Genomic DNA, 14,515 nt, shown 5'->3' with positions numbered 1-14,515 from the left:
AATAAAATGTGGCTCCCAAAGTGGTTTGATTTTAATTGAAAGGATCTTCTTAGGATTTGGGTTGCGACCCCTGAGGTAGGCTTTAGAACATGTGTAAGTGGGGGATTCCTGTCGGGGGTGTTTAGGGGCCAGGGCGTATTTGTGCATGGATATTGAAAAGTCAATGAAATATTTGAACAATCATACATAAAGCTTGCGTGCTCTCATGCTCATAGCCTTTCTAATGACAGCGCTAGGGCTCACTGTAGAGGCCTGCTTGGTCACTGGTAAACAAAAATATCCGTCTGTTGCTGCTGAGAATGGGATGAGTAATGCCAAATTACTTTAACAAAGACCACAGACGCCAGAACACACGCACATCCACAGATACATCTCGATGTGTTTTTGTTACAGTGAAAGGTCCAGACTCAGTCACTCAACCTCGCCCACACTCTTACCACCAGCCAGACGTGCGCACTTTTCCACTCTCACCACCGTGAACCTGGAAGGAGGCTCTGGAAGGGAGTTCAGGCCAGGCGTGGGCGCAGCTCGGCTTTATTTCCGTTGGAAAAAAATGATGTTACTCATAAGACACTAATGTCAAAAGTGCACAGTGGATATAAAAACATTAGGTTTATGCTTTAAAAGCGTAAGGGTTAATAATTTCATATCTTCTCAGGCAGCAAAGCTAAAACCTCCATCTGGAAAACCATTTCTGCTGTTGTGTATGAGCGCATATAAAACGTGTTTGTGTATTATGTTGCCGCGGCAGCCAGGTTTTGCCGTTAAACGCTCTTGGCACTTTAATTGGTCCAATCTCAGCAGTACTGTTTTTTTTCCTACTTGTCCTTCAGAATTGCTTCTTGGCAAGAGAGCCTCGCATAATCATGGTTTTTGAGATGGCATGACCCCAAGATTGGTTTGTTTCTTTTATTTTTATGTACCATTTTTTTTAGCCATTCTTCTCGCTATGAGTTTTGACAAGTTGGACTTTGGGCAACTTAAAGCTACATAAAGTTTTTGGGGATTTGGAGAACTCTCTGCTGGAAATGTGTACCTGCATGCTTCCTTTTGAGTCTATATGTATGGCACTAATGAGTAAGGACATACGGCGTGGTGTGAAAAACTACCTCTGACTTTGAAATGATTATTTCAGACTTTACAGGGCAACTCGCAGCAGCTCACCATATTTTAGCCTATTTGTATTTCTCCTGTGTCAGTGATGCAGTAAAAACATTCTACATAGTGTAGCTTAACCACTGTTGCAGTGGTGCACATCTTTATAAAGAAGAAATCAAGTGATTTTTCAGAATTTCTGTGTAATTCTGTGTGTGAGGTGTAAACAGAGAGATCCAGAGTGGGTTTGGTGTGAAATGGTTCAGATGTCTTTACAAGGGTGGTGATAGGAACCAGACGTCGCCATGACATTTACATTTACGTCATTTGGCAGATGCTCTGATCACAGTTTGATCATTTTACACAGGGAGGTGAAGGTGGTGTTAGGAGTATTGCCCAAGGACTCTTATTGGTATAGTGTAGGGTGTTTACCCAGGTGGGGCACTGAACCCCAGTCTACAGCGTAGTAGGTGAAGGTGGTGTTAGGAGTCTTGCCCAAGGACTCTTATTGGTATAGTGTAGGGTGTTTACCCAGGTGGGGCACTGAACCCCAGTCTACAGCGTAGTAGGTGAAGGTGGTGTTAGGAGTCTTGCCCAAGGACTCTTATTGGTATAGTGTAGGGTGTTTACCCAGGCGGGGCACCGAACCCCAGTCTACAGAGGCAGAGGTGTTACCCACTACACTAACCAACCACACTACAACACAAATATAGACCATTTATTTACACGTCTTCTGAATTGCTTATAAATGGCTTGTAATGGCTTATGAAAATATACATTTTGATCGAATCATCAAATAATGTGAATGACTTTGTTTACACCTTTTAATTATGATTTTCAGTGGAATTTCCCTTAAGTTGCTTGGCTGGTTGATTGCTTTGTGTTTTCCTGCTCTGTTCATCTCACAATATAAAGTAGGGCTGAACGATTTGGCCAAAATGTCTCACTGCAATTTGTTTCTGAACAATATCATAATAGCAATTTAAATGCAATTATTGTCTGTAAATGAATTTCCACGCCTGTTTATGGGTAAAAAGAGCAGCATATCCACTTTTTTGGCGTGAAACTTGAACGCTGAGCACGTCAGAGTACCAGTTAGTTGCGATAGTTGTGATGTCACACATGCAGAACATTTATAGTGTTTTGTAGTTTCTGATTGGTCTAACTTATCTACAGGCAGTTCACCAGCTCTGTGTTATTAGGTTAAATCTCCCTTAATAGTCAACATGTCCATTTCCATTATTTATCAGATCTTAATCCTGGTGGTTCTATTGGTCTTTTTTCAGCAGGGCTAATAAGTGGTCTTTGTCATGTTGTTAGTATTACTTTGTGGTTTCTGTAACGTAGTGGTTGTCACATTCACCTCACACGTGAAAGGTCCCAGGTTCGAAACCAGACAGAAACCAATGAGACCTTCGGGCGGTCCCGGGCTGGAGGTCAGGGAACCGGCCTTGCAACCAGAAGGTCACCGGTTCTATTCCCTGAGCCGACAGTATGTGACTGAGGTGCCCCTGAACAAGACACCTAACCCCCGGGCTCCATGGGCGCTGTGGATAGGGCTGCCCACCACTCTGGGCAAGTGTGCTCACTGCCCCCTAGTGTGTGTTTGTTCACTAGTGTGTATGTGGTGTTTCACGGCACGGAAGTGAAATTTCCCTCTTGTGGAACTAATAAGGGTCACTTAATCTCCAGGCTGCTGGGTGCCAAAATGATTGGCTTGCACGCTTGGTCATTCTCATTAACCTGGACTTAATAAGATTTAAGGATTAAACAGATTCTCACTTAAATACAGGATGACAGCCATAACAGTATATCAGTATCAGAACAGTGCATAAACATGATCTTATCTACAGCCACAAAAGGGTTTAGACATGCTCCAAAAACAAAGAAACAAAGAAAGAAAGAAAGAAAGAGAGAGAGAAAGAGAGAAAGAACACTAGCAGGTCTTAAATTTCAGTTTTGTTCCAGATTAATCTGAGTCACTAGGGTGTGTCGCCGGACAAACTCGAAATACTAAACCATCTGATGATGGGTGGAAATTGTGCTTAGTGGCTACAGTTGTATGGACACCCTCAGTACAATGACGTGCTTGATTTTGTAAGTGACAAAGAAGTTAACCCATTCTGTACAGGGAGCAAACCTAAATATGACCATATCTGCTCATTTTACTGCAAACTTTCTGTTTATTTGCTGAGTTTAACATATTGGCAACATTAGAAACATTAAATATACTCTATGTAAACTAAGTATAAACTTTTGCACAGGTCACAGTTTGTTTTGTTTTTTTAATTCACTATATTAAATTCAGCAAATAAAGTGTATATTAGGATGTGCACAACATTGTGTATTAAAATGTGCAGAAGTTAGATTACATGCTTTGACAGATTGAAAGTTTACGCAGTGGCAAATTATGTACCAACATGGAAAAGGACCAACATGGAAAATCTATATAGAGGAAATTTCTGATCTAAATGCATCACACGTAATTAACATTGCTCTTTGTTTTACCAGAGGAGGTCTGGGAATGTTATCTGTGTTCATTTGACTGGCCAACAGCCTGGATTGAAACATTATCACTTGGAAGTTTATGCAACAGGTGCCACACAATCAATAACAACAGACTAGCATTAGGCCAGTAAATTGGGGTCATTTAACTTACCAAATGGTACCCAACAGCGCAGAAAACGAGCTGCTTTATAAGAGGAAGTTTCAAGATATTTCATTTTCCTTCTCCGTGTAATTCAGCCATCATCAAAAATGTGGATTTCGGTAGTTGCGTCATGATTAAGGATTAATAAATTGGATTAATACATTTATAACTAACTAATCCAACTCCAATAAGGCTTCAGAGGCATATGAGCAGCACAAGTAATGCAAATCTTAAACCCTTTTGGAGCTGGATTAGTTTTATCCCCTGTAATTTGAGTGATCACCAGTGATATCTGTGTATATATTTTAATCCAGTACAAATCTGCAGTGTCTTGCTTTTACAGGCATGCTAAGTAATAATTTTGGCCGGTTACCTTCCAGTTACCTGTAATTGGTCGAACTCAGAGCTGCCTCTGTAGTAGTGGTAGTAGTAGTCCTGTTCAAATTGATATAACAATAATTTAATGGTAATTTTGAACTTTCTTTTTGAAATAAGGATTTAAAAAAAGTTGCTTTCAAACAATTAAATGTGTATCTAATATCAAACAAGTTATATGTGAAGTTTCAGTCAGGTTTTCATTCTAACCACAGTACAGAGACAGTGTTGGATCTTCCTCTGAATGACCTCAGGCTCAGTGCTGATGCATAAACTGCTTCTATTCTGGTTTTATTGGATCCAGATTTTGATGCCATTTATCACAAGATTCTGATCTACTGTCTTGAATGCTGTGTTGGGCTCACAGTTTTAGAATGGTTTAATTCATATTTAGGTAATAGGCAGTTTCTGGTTTCAGTGAGAAATCATTCATATATAAAAAATGCTTTTTTGGGGGTTCCACAGGGTTCGGTTTTAGGGCATTTGCTTTTTCTGTTTGTTAGCTCTAGGTGATATCAATAGGAAACATGACATGTTTTTCATAGCTGTGCTGACGACACGCAAGTATACATTTCCATTCCTTCCGATGATCATGACTCTGTACACAAACTAGCCAGTATGTCAGACATTTCTAATTTCACAAAATTTTCAACAACTAAATCACGAGAAAAACTGAAATACTGATCCTGGGTACTAAAACTCAGAGAAAGCTGAGACTAAATGTCTCTTCTAAACATTTGGATTATGACTCCCGACTGAACTAAACCTGGCTTTAACGCAGAGGGAGGTGGTCGGATTTCTCGCTCATTCCTGTGTGTTTTTGTTTTGTGCCTCCAGACTATCCGGGTGCTGCACTTCCGCACTTCCCAGTTCCACCCTTTGCGTTCCGTCAACATTATATTATAAATGAAATATTCAGAAAATCGATTTTTGACATTTATGAATCGATTCAGAATCAAATCTGCCTCTCGATGCATCTAAGAGTCGAGTTTTTCCCGCACCCCTATTGCTCAGTCATTTTCATTTGGAATTGACTGTAAGAGGAGGGGATCAGTTCCTGGCTCTCTAAAAGACTTCGACTAACAGGGAAACATCATAAAGACGTTGGTAATTTATTGAAGGGGTGTGTTTATGGTCATAATAGAGGAATCCAGCTCATTCTGACTAAAAATGCTGGAAGTCAACATGCATTTGCTTCAGTAGGATGGAGAGAATTACTGCCTTTTTTGTTTGCTTTCAAGTAAGAAAGAAATATGGCCCATTAGTTTTATTGCTTGGAGAGGAAGTCGTGTTCCCTTCTCAATTTGAGCTTTCTGGGCAGCTATGAGAACTTCACTGATTTTCCCTCAAAGCCATGTATTTCATTAGAATCAGATACCAGCTGCTCTTCTTTGGCACACCAGGCATGTGTAGTATACGAGAGCATGGAGGCGTGAGCTGATCGATGATCATATCACGAGTCTCTGATGGATTTCTTCTGTTGCCATGGCATCATGGTATTTTTTTTTTTTTTGTGACCCTTATTAGTCCCACAACGGGGAAATTTCACCTCCGCATTTAACCCGTCCGTGAAGTGAAACACCACATACACACTAGTGAGCGCACACACACTAGGGGGCAGTGAGCACACTTGCCCGGATCGGTGGGCAGCCCTATCCACGGCAACCCGGGAGCAGTTGGGGGTTAGGTGTCTTGCTCAAGGACACCTCAGTCATGGACTGTCGGCTCTGGGGATCGAACCGGCAACCTTCTGGTCACAGGGCCCCTGACCTCCAGCCCACGACTGCCCCTAAATGCCAGCTGGGAGCACAATTTCAGTCTTGATCGACTCCGATCTTGGCCAGTTACAATCATGCATCCTTAGTTTTGCACTGGAGCTACAGACTAATGCAGCTTAATATAGGCTTGAGCTAACTGACGATATCATGGACCGCTGATGGATTTCAACTGACGCAATTGCCAATTCAGGATAACATCCCCTTGGAATTCTAAGGTTCTGTCTGCGTTCTGAGCACTTCTGAGATATTGAGCTTCAAAGATTTTCCACTCCAGGCAGCAGAACTGATGTGGAACACGGCTCTTTAATACAGGAAATTGACACCCTAAACTTATTCTAAAATTTCAAAATCAGTATCCTATCAAATCTGTAAATTATTTTTTTTTTTTTTATGGAACAGATCAAATGCAGATAGAACCTCCTATCTTTAGAACTCACTTTCTGCCTGGAATTATAAGGTTCTGTCTGGCAAAACATGAAAAGAAGCAAAAGTTCTCAAGGAACACAAACTGTTTACTTGGACAGTGTCTGCATGTCTCAGAGCATTAATGCTATACTTTTTATAATATGTTTGACATTTATTAATATGATGTATTTATTATGAAATTTTCTCATAAAACAGCACAAATGATCCTTTTTCTTATCCAAAAAGCACTGCAGATTAAATATGAAGGTCAATGCTAAATACTCTGTCCACTGCAGAGGCCAGTCTTAGGTAGGAACCACCAGCTACTGTAATAAGCTATCCCAGCAGGTCAGTGTAGCAGGTCAGTCAGAAGACCATGTGAGGTTTGGTTTTATATCAGAAATGTGACTCTTAGTGTCTTAAAAACGTCTTAGTTTAGGAGAAAGAAGAAAAAGAAAAGATGGGTGGAGAGATTTAATTCGCCTGTATGTTGGAATTAATTCAAATATATATTTAATTACCATTACGGCTTTATATATATAAAATTTAAGATAATAAGACTTTTTAAAGAGCTGTAAGAAGGCAGAGTTTCAGCAACATGTTTTCATGTTTCATAAAGTTTTATAAACTTTTTTTTGCAGTCACTGAGTGGAGCGGTGACATCACAAAGAGGCAGAACCTGATTGGTCCGCTTGGGTGTGCTCAAAGTGCTGATTGGTTGGCAGATAGAACCTCATAGAACTAAGTTGGAGTTTGACTTTCTAGATAGAACCTTTTTTTTGTAGATGAAGAGACTGAAAAAAACCACCTCACAGAATAAGAATCTGTGAAAAATTAAATTTTGACAAAAATGTCAGAACCTCGTAATTCCAAGTGGACGATAAGCGAAGTGACTATAACGCTGCGCTACGTCGGCCTTCTTAGCCTCGACCTTAACAATACACCACGGTCTCGTTTAGGCACTCGTGCTTCGCAGTGATAAAGTATCATTTACGAACTTGGTCACTAATATGAGGAAGACCGTAACATTTTACAGTCCTGTTAGATTATAAAAGCAGCTTTTTATTGAATTGTTAGTCTGTATGTAATCTTCCTCTTCCTGGGCTGAGGTGGAATGAGTATCCAGTTGGTAATTTCAGTATATCAGAAGTACCTTTCAGGTACCTAGACTATATATCAGAATATAAATCTAAATCACACTCTCCATTTATCACACACTGCGCCAAATTTCACACCAAAATCCACATTTCTTTACCAAAGTGCTTTAATATAGATATATTTCTGTACAATATGTTTTTTATAGATATAGTTATATTAAAATTGTACACAAAAACACAACTTTTAACAAGCTGACAGTCTTAGATACCTGAGCTTTTGACACAGGTACATGTAAAATATTTTGTAATATGCTCACATTTTTACTCATGCTTAGATAACAAAGATGCGATCAACCACACTTGATCATATTTCTTGGTATGCTGATGTTTAACTCATGATGGTACGCATGACGATTTGCAAGGGCCCGTATGTGGGTCACACCTCAGGACCTCATGCTCATAACTGCATAGCTTACATATTAGTTTTAGTGTAGTACTGAATAAATTAACTGAATTACAAGCCTTACAATTAACTCCACAGACCCGACAGAGGATCATGACTCTTAAAACGCCACCATTATGCAATCGGTGCTCAGTGTAGGTACAGATTAATGCACCTTAGGGTGTCGAGGTGCAAAGGAGCAAAAGAGGTTAATGACTGAATAATAAACCAGCAGTTTAAGAGCTTAGGAAATGCCTGCAGTCTGTAATATGGCACAGAGCAAGCTTTAGTCCCTGGTTCTCTGTTGGCGAGTCCGTGTGTTAGATGGTGAAGGTGCTGGTGTCCATGTCGCCTGACTCTTCTGACTGTGCGTTACTTTGCGTACGTGGTTTGAGCGAGATCTCCACCGCGGGTTGTTCTGTGCCTTGCCGGTAGCGTCTCCCGGTCTGACCACAGCGCTTGGCGATCTTGAGCACGTGCTCTTTGAAGGATGAACCGATGAAGATGTATAGCACGGGGTTCAGGCAGCAGTGCGTGAGGGCGAGGCTCTCCGTCACCTGATTGGCCCGGTCGAGTCCTTTGCTCACCTCGCAGTCAGTCACAACAGCGTAGATGACATCCATCGCCCGCACAAGCTTCACCACGTTGTAGGGCAGCTGGGTCAGGAGAAACACTCCGACCACGGCTATCAGAACTCGAAAAGCCTTCCACCGCCTTCCTCCTCTCATCCCGGAGGTTGCCGCCTGGCTCAGGGCCCTACCGACCTTGCAGTAACAGAACATCATCACCAGGAACGGCAGCACGAAGCTCAGAGACACCTCCAGAAGCTCCAGGGTGGCTTTCGCTGGTCTCGCCAAGCTGGAAGGGTACACAGCCCTGCAGGCTTTACGCCCGCTCGAGTGGTGCTTGACCGTGGCCAACACCATGTCTGGCAAACCGAAGATGCAGGCGGCCATCCAGACCAGCAGGCACACCATCACCCTCTTTCTGCGTGGGTTACCTGCAGGTGGGCTGGTGGAGCCTTGGGTTAGCGCGCGGTAACGGTCCACACTAATGCAGGCTAGCAGCAGCATGCTGCAGCTGAAGTTGGTGGCGTAGAGGGCCGAGGTGATCTTACAGGCCGGCACGCCGATCTCCCAGCCGTTGACGGCGTCCGCCGCCCAGAAAGGCAGGGTCATGAGGAGGAGGAGGTCGGCGAAGGCCAGGTTAAGGATGAAGACATCCGTCAGCGTTCTCAGGCGCTTGCGGGATAGGTAGACGAAGACCACCATGGAGTTCCCGGCCAGGCCCACCACAAGCGCTAGGGTGTACACCACAGGAAGGAAGATACCGGCGAAGGTGCGGACTTCCTGTTTGTCGCACACCGTGTGGTAGAATTCGTCGTAGTCCTCGTCTTCATTGTAGCTGTGGTTGGAACTGTGATTGTAATGGTATTCAAAGTCGTAATCTGGATGGGAGCCCATAATGACCTGGAAGAAAGAAGAGTCACAAAGTTGTTGGAACAGACTGTGCAGTGCTTTTCCCTCGAAACATCTTTATGTCCAGAGGCTGTACCTGTAGCTCAGGACTGTGCTGGAAACAAGATATCATTGTCTTGATAGTCAAGATGTAATTTCTGAACTGCCCTCACTCCTGGATATGTTCAGTGTTAGCAAACGTTTCCCAACTTTTTGAGCAATATCTCAAGTGTAGTCACAGGTAGAGTAAAGCAGCTTCAGTTCTAGTGTTTATAGTCATTGTAGTCCTTCACATAGTTATAAGGAATCCAGAGGTTGGTCAAATCAAGCGGAAATGAATGACACAGCAGCACCAACCACTAGAAAAAGAGACCACATGATGTACAAAATGCCCAAAAGTTGTGTAGTTTGAGGTTGTAAGGTAAAATAGCAGTTTTTTTACTAGTTTTTTTGCTGGAAAACAAAACAAAACCACACAAAAATGATTTTTGGGATTCAGAAGTTGTAATTCCTCTGCTTTGGGTAATAAACTGCATCACATAGTGAAATTTAGTACTGCAAGCATACTGTATGAACATTAATGAGATCCTGCCACTGTGGGTTTCCTCCCTTTCAGTGACCCACACAAAAACTACTGCACTGCTAAAAGCACCCACTTTTGGGAACTTTTACATTGAATATCTGCGTTTTTACGTTGAAACAATTGGGAGATATGGCACAAATGTAATGCCAGGAAGTTTTCATAATAATCACAATGTTCATTTTTTCTGTCACCTTTGTTACCATATTGGGACATATTTTTGCAGGATTTGTCAGGATAATGATATATATTGTTATATTGCCCTGCCCTACGCTGAGCTGCACCACTTGTTCTTGGGATTACCACTTTTTAGATGAACTGACAGTAAAGTTATCTTAAATTTTTAATTTGTGCTTATATCCTTTCTAACATCAGTGCTATCTGCTTAAAACATTTACATCCAGCTCTGCTCTAGTGGACTGTGCTGACCAGTAGCTGTGGTAGGAGAAGCGGTTCTCCTTTCTTTACCCTTCTACTTGGAGAAAGACCTGGAATTTCTCGTCACATGTATTTTGGAGAATGTGGACTCGGATGCCAGCGCGATTTATTACGTGTTGTAAAAGCCAAAATACAGCGCTGCCTTTGGAGACCTGCACTTTGCAGTATTTGGGTCCAGCTAACCAAACCTTGTCCATCTAATCACAGTCTTCAGAATCATGATGTCATCCTCTACACTAAAAAATGGCTCGTCAGTTCTTCATGTGGTAACAAGTAAATCGACCACCTTTGTTCAGACTAAATAAATGCTTTGAATGAGTTGAATCAAACTGCTTTAATCATTTGTGACCATGTAAAGTCTTTTCTCGCATCTCCAGCAGGAAACTTTCCCACAACAGTAGAACAGTTTCTAGTAAAACGTCTCTCAATGTTCGTCTTTTTACGAGGCTGAAGTCGCTTCTCATTCTCCAGCTTCTTGATCACATTTTCCCGATCCACCTTATATGATGCCTGAGGCACCAGAGTGTAACCCCTGCACCATTTAAGGTGGAATGGGAGAATTCAAACGAGAAGCTGGCGAATGAGAGACCGCTTCAGCTTTGTGACTTTTTAGTGTTTGTGAGTTTAAACGCATCAGGAAACCAGCTGGAGTGATTATAAACGCTAATCAGTTCATTCGTCTCCAGATTATCGATGTCCGTCTTAAATCTCTCTCTTTGCCATTTAGTTATCTACTAGCTGGGCGAGACTGTTGTCTGTGTTGCTATGGTGACCAGCCGTCTGCGCTGATCTTCAGGGTTAAAGGGTGAATCAGCAGTTCTACATTAACTCCAGCGTTTAAGACCATTTACTGTTAAACTGTGTTGAAGGATCAGCAGAGCTTTATTTTACTGTAGAGGAGGATTATTTTATTATTACCTACTGATCTGATTCAGCTGTGGAGCCGCGACAGGGCAGGAAAAGAGCTGCATGTTACTGACCGCTGGTGTTGGACTATGTGCAATATTACAGAGCCCTGCATGTTCATTTATTACATGTCATACACCATAAAGACGGATTAGCTTTTGAACTTTGTCTTTACTTTTATGAAAGAAAAGATCTTTCTTCATTTTGAAAAGCTTCGCTTTCGCTTCGGGCCAGATATTTGTTCAGTTTAATAGCCATCGTCGTTATAATCTGGAATTATGGGTTTGTATGTTATCTGAACAAGTGGCAGCGCCTCAGAAACGTGAAAACGAGCACATCTGTGTGTGATCAAGTCCGCGTCATGTGATTGGGTGGCGTTTCGTGTAATGACCCGGGCGGAGGACGAGGCTGTCTCTTGAGATTTCCAGCTATGATTTGCGTTGTTGTTTGTTTGTTTATTTATTTATTTTAGGAGCTGTGGGATTTCAGTGTTTCTCCTCAGCTCAGTGAGCACCATAGGGTGCATCGTATATTTATATGTTTATTATGTTGTTTTTCCTCAAAGGGCTGTTTGATGATTTAATGTGCTGTCTCGGGGCCGTCGGGTGCCGTGGAAACATTTGTTTTCCTCATGGAAGCAGGTTCCATGTCAGCATGGAGAAGGAATGTAAGGCAGTGGTGTTTTGACAGATGGAGCGTTGCTCTGGGTGAAGAATGCAGGATCCAGGCCGAGCGAGCGTGGAATGTGAGTCTCTGGTGGAATTTGGCCCATAACGTCATGCGTCTCACAGCTGAAGGTGTTGACGTGGACAACTCGTAAACCTTTCCATGTTGGGGCTGAACACACACTTATCTTCGAGATAAGTTGTTTCAGTAATGCTTGGGTGTGGTGGTAAAGTCTCTTGAAGTGCAACTCCATCAGTTTTTCTAAATATCTGCGTAATTAAGCCATTAAGATGCAAACAACGTCATTCCGAGTGGTTTGATGTGAAATGTCGTTCCACAGAATGGTGGTGATGGGAACCAGACGTCCGAAGAATTTACCGCAGAAAGTTATTGCATGGAATTGTTATAAATCCATGAATCCAGACATCGTTATACAATTTTGTAAAATGTTTTTGCTCCATGTTTTGAAATATATTTATGGTGCTGAGGTACATGTACAGTGTTGTGAGTCCACAAATGTATTTATTTATTTATTGATTGATTGATTGATTGATTGATTGTAGATTTGTCACCTTTCCGCCACTCTTTTACCATTTTATGTTCCCCCGAGTCGGGCTGTAGAGCGAGTGGCCTTGCTGTAGGGGTGGAGGATTTTTCCACATGTGGCAGAGTTTCAGAGCTGCTGCTGTTGTTGTTGTTGTTGTTGTTGTTTATGTTTATTTTCCAGTCCCTAAACAAAATGTGCTGTGACGGAGTCACTGAGTCAGCAGTGCCAGGCTGTTGCCCACATGTGAAGAGGGCAGATCTTATTGTGTGTCCGTCACCTTCATCTTGTCCTCGGATTTATGGGAGTGTTTTGTCTGCGCAGATGCTCGTCGTGTTATCTTAGCATTTCACTCCTGAATAGAACTGATTACTGAAGTTTTCAGTGTCTGTCAGTCCAGGTCAGCGCGGCAAACAGGGCGACAGTGTTGCCTTATTCTGATAAACGTGCCTAAAAACTGCTGTCCAGCCCATTCCACACAGTTTTCTCGCATATTTCCCCCCCGAGGTCCTCGTTTCTGTGGTTTTATGTAGCAGACAGTCATCATTTATTTTGCCACGACCGGTTCCTAACCTCTCTTTATCCCCTGTTTGTGTGTCTGTGCTTTTCGGACTGAGGTGTTCAAGCTGAAGTTATAAGCAGAGTTTATAACTATACAAAGACAGCCAATCAGAATAGAGAGACTGTGTGTATGTTTGTATACAGGGCGAGTCAAAAGTCACAGGACATTTTATTTTATTTTATTTTTTATTTTATTATGGACTTTTATCTCTGGGGTCGTCTCAAACAAATTGTGTATGCTGAGAAAATCCACCGCCTTCAGCACCGCATCGTGAAAGCATGAAAAATAAAATAAAATAAACGGGTGTCCTGTGACTTTTGACTCTCCCTGTGTGTGCAGTAGAGTCGATGGTGAAACGCTGTAATTATTAGTGCTCTTCCTCGCTCCGGGTGCCGGGAATGACCGGCTGGAGTATAATTGCCATTGCAGTTCTTTGTGAAAAGTTTAGGCCGCCCTGTTTTTTCCATGTCTTTCTCTTTTACGGGTTTTTTATGTAACTTTCTTTCCAGAAGCCATTCTGAGGCTCTGGATCTCAGGATGTCGTAGGACGCATTATGATCTAATGCTTTTATTCATTTTTGTTGTTGGTGTGAAGGCTTTGCCATTGTGTATGAAAGGTGCTGAACGAACGAACCTGCCCTGTCGTAGCTTATTATAGGATTGTTGTCTTATTTCTAGACGTTTTACTTGTTTTGAGTGATTTAGTAAGTCAGATTATCTCAATATACTGGCAGATAGTTTTGCATGTTGTAAGAAATGAAACAAGCCAAATGATCTGGCAGTATATCAGGATAACTCGACTCACTAAACTTATGTCTAGAAATAGATGCATACTTTAAAAAGATGGTTTTTGAGGGTTCTTTAGTAAAGAACCTCATATAGTGGAGTTTTAGGAAAATGTGTCTCAAAGGCTGCAGGGCTTAAAAAGACGTGTAAAATATCAGACACAGCTCCAAAAGTCAGTCTGTACATTTCCACAGCTGAGCTAAGATTAAATAAGACTTTTCCTTTCTGATTCTCTGATTTTCCTTCATTTATTGTTTAATCGTCGCTCTGCATCTGTAAAACAGCTCGGAAACCAGATTTCAACTGTTTTTAATAGAAAACAATAATTTTAGGAGGTTTAACTCAAGACGTCGTATAAAACAGACTCACGTTTAGTTTTATATCATTAACGTTAAGCTACATTTAAGAAATATGTATTTTATTTTTTAAAAATTGGTCTCTGGTGTTATCAGGACTCTTATTTTACATTCTAACACAGTGTTTTCAGCTCTATTAAACTGCCTCTTTGGGTCGAGGCTCATCAGAGAGGAAGCATCTCAAGGCGAGTCACACTGGCTCGCTAAATTTCATTAATTTATTCATTATTTTGTTCATCCAGCAGCTCAGAACTTCTGTCTCTCACTGGTGTTTTGTGCTTTAACGGTTGAGTAATTAATATTTTGTCAAAATAAATATTTAATTACTGATTTTAAACAGTTCACAAGGTCACCTGATCAGCCAACGAGTCGGCCAGT

At 41.7% G+C, this 14,515-nt stretch overlaps 2 protein-coding genes across 4 annotated transcripts in view; one reads left to right on the top strand and one right to left on the bottom strand.

The window, feature by feature from the left end:
• The window catches only part of acad11 (acyl-CoA dehydrogenase family, member 11), a 133,232-nt gene that overhangs the window by 60,144 nt on the left and 58,573 nt on the right, over positions 1–14,515 (top strand). The window lies entirely within an intron of this gene.
• ackr4b (atypical chemokine receptor 4b) overlaps positions 7,546–14,515 on the bottom strand; it is a 17,648-nt gene continuing 10,678 nt past the window's right edge. The window contains exon 2 of the mRNA XM_017709206.2: positions 7,546–9,311. Coding sequence (XP_017564695.1) covers positions 8,163–9,305 — 1,143 coding nt within the window. The 5' untranslated portion in view covers positions 9,306–9,311 and the 3' untranslated portion in view covers positions 7,546–8,162. The remainder of the gene's footprint in view (positions 9,312–14,515) is intronic.

The sequence above is a fragment of the Pygocentrus nattereri genome, chromosome 24 (assembly GCF_015220715.1).
Source record: "Pygocentrus nattereri isolate fPygNat1 chromosome 24, fPygNat1.pri, whole genome shotgun sequence".
Lineage (NCBI taxonomy): Eukaryota > Metazoa > Chordata > Actinopteri > Characiformes > Serrasalmidae > Pygocentrus > Pygocentrus nattereri.
The sequence above is the reverse complement of the archived record's forward strand: the minus strand, read 5'-3'. Positions and strand labels throughout refer to the sequence as shown.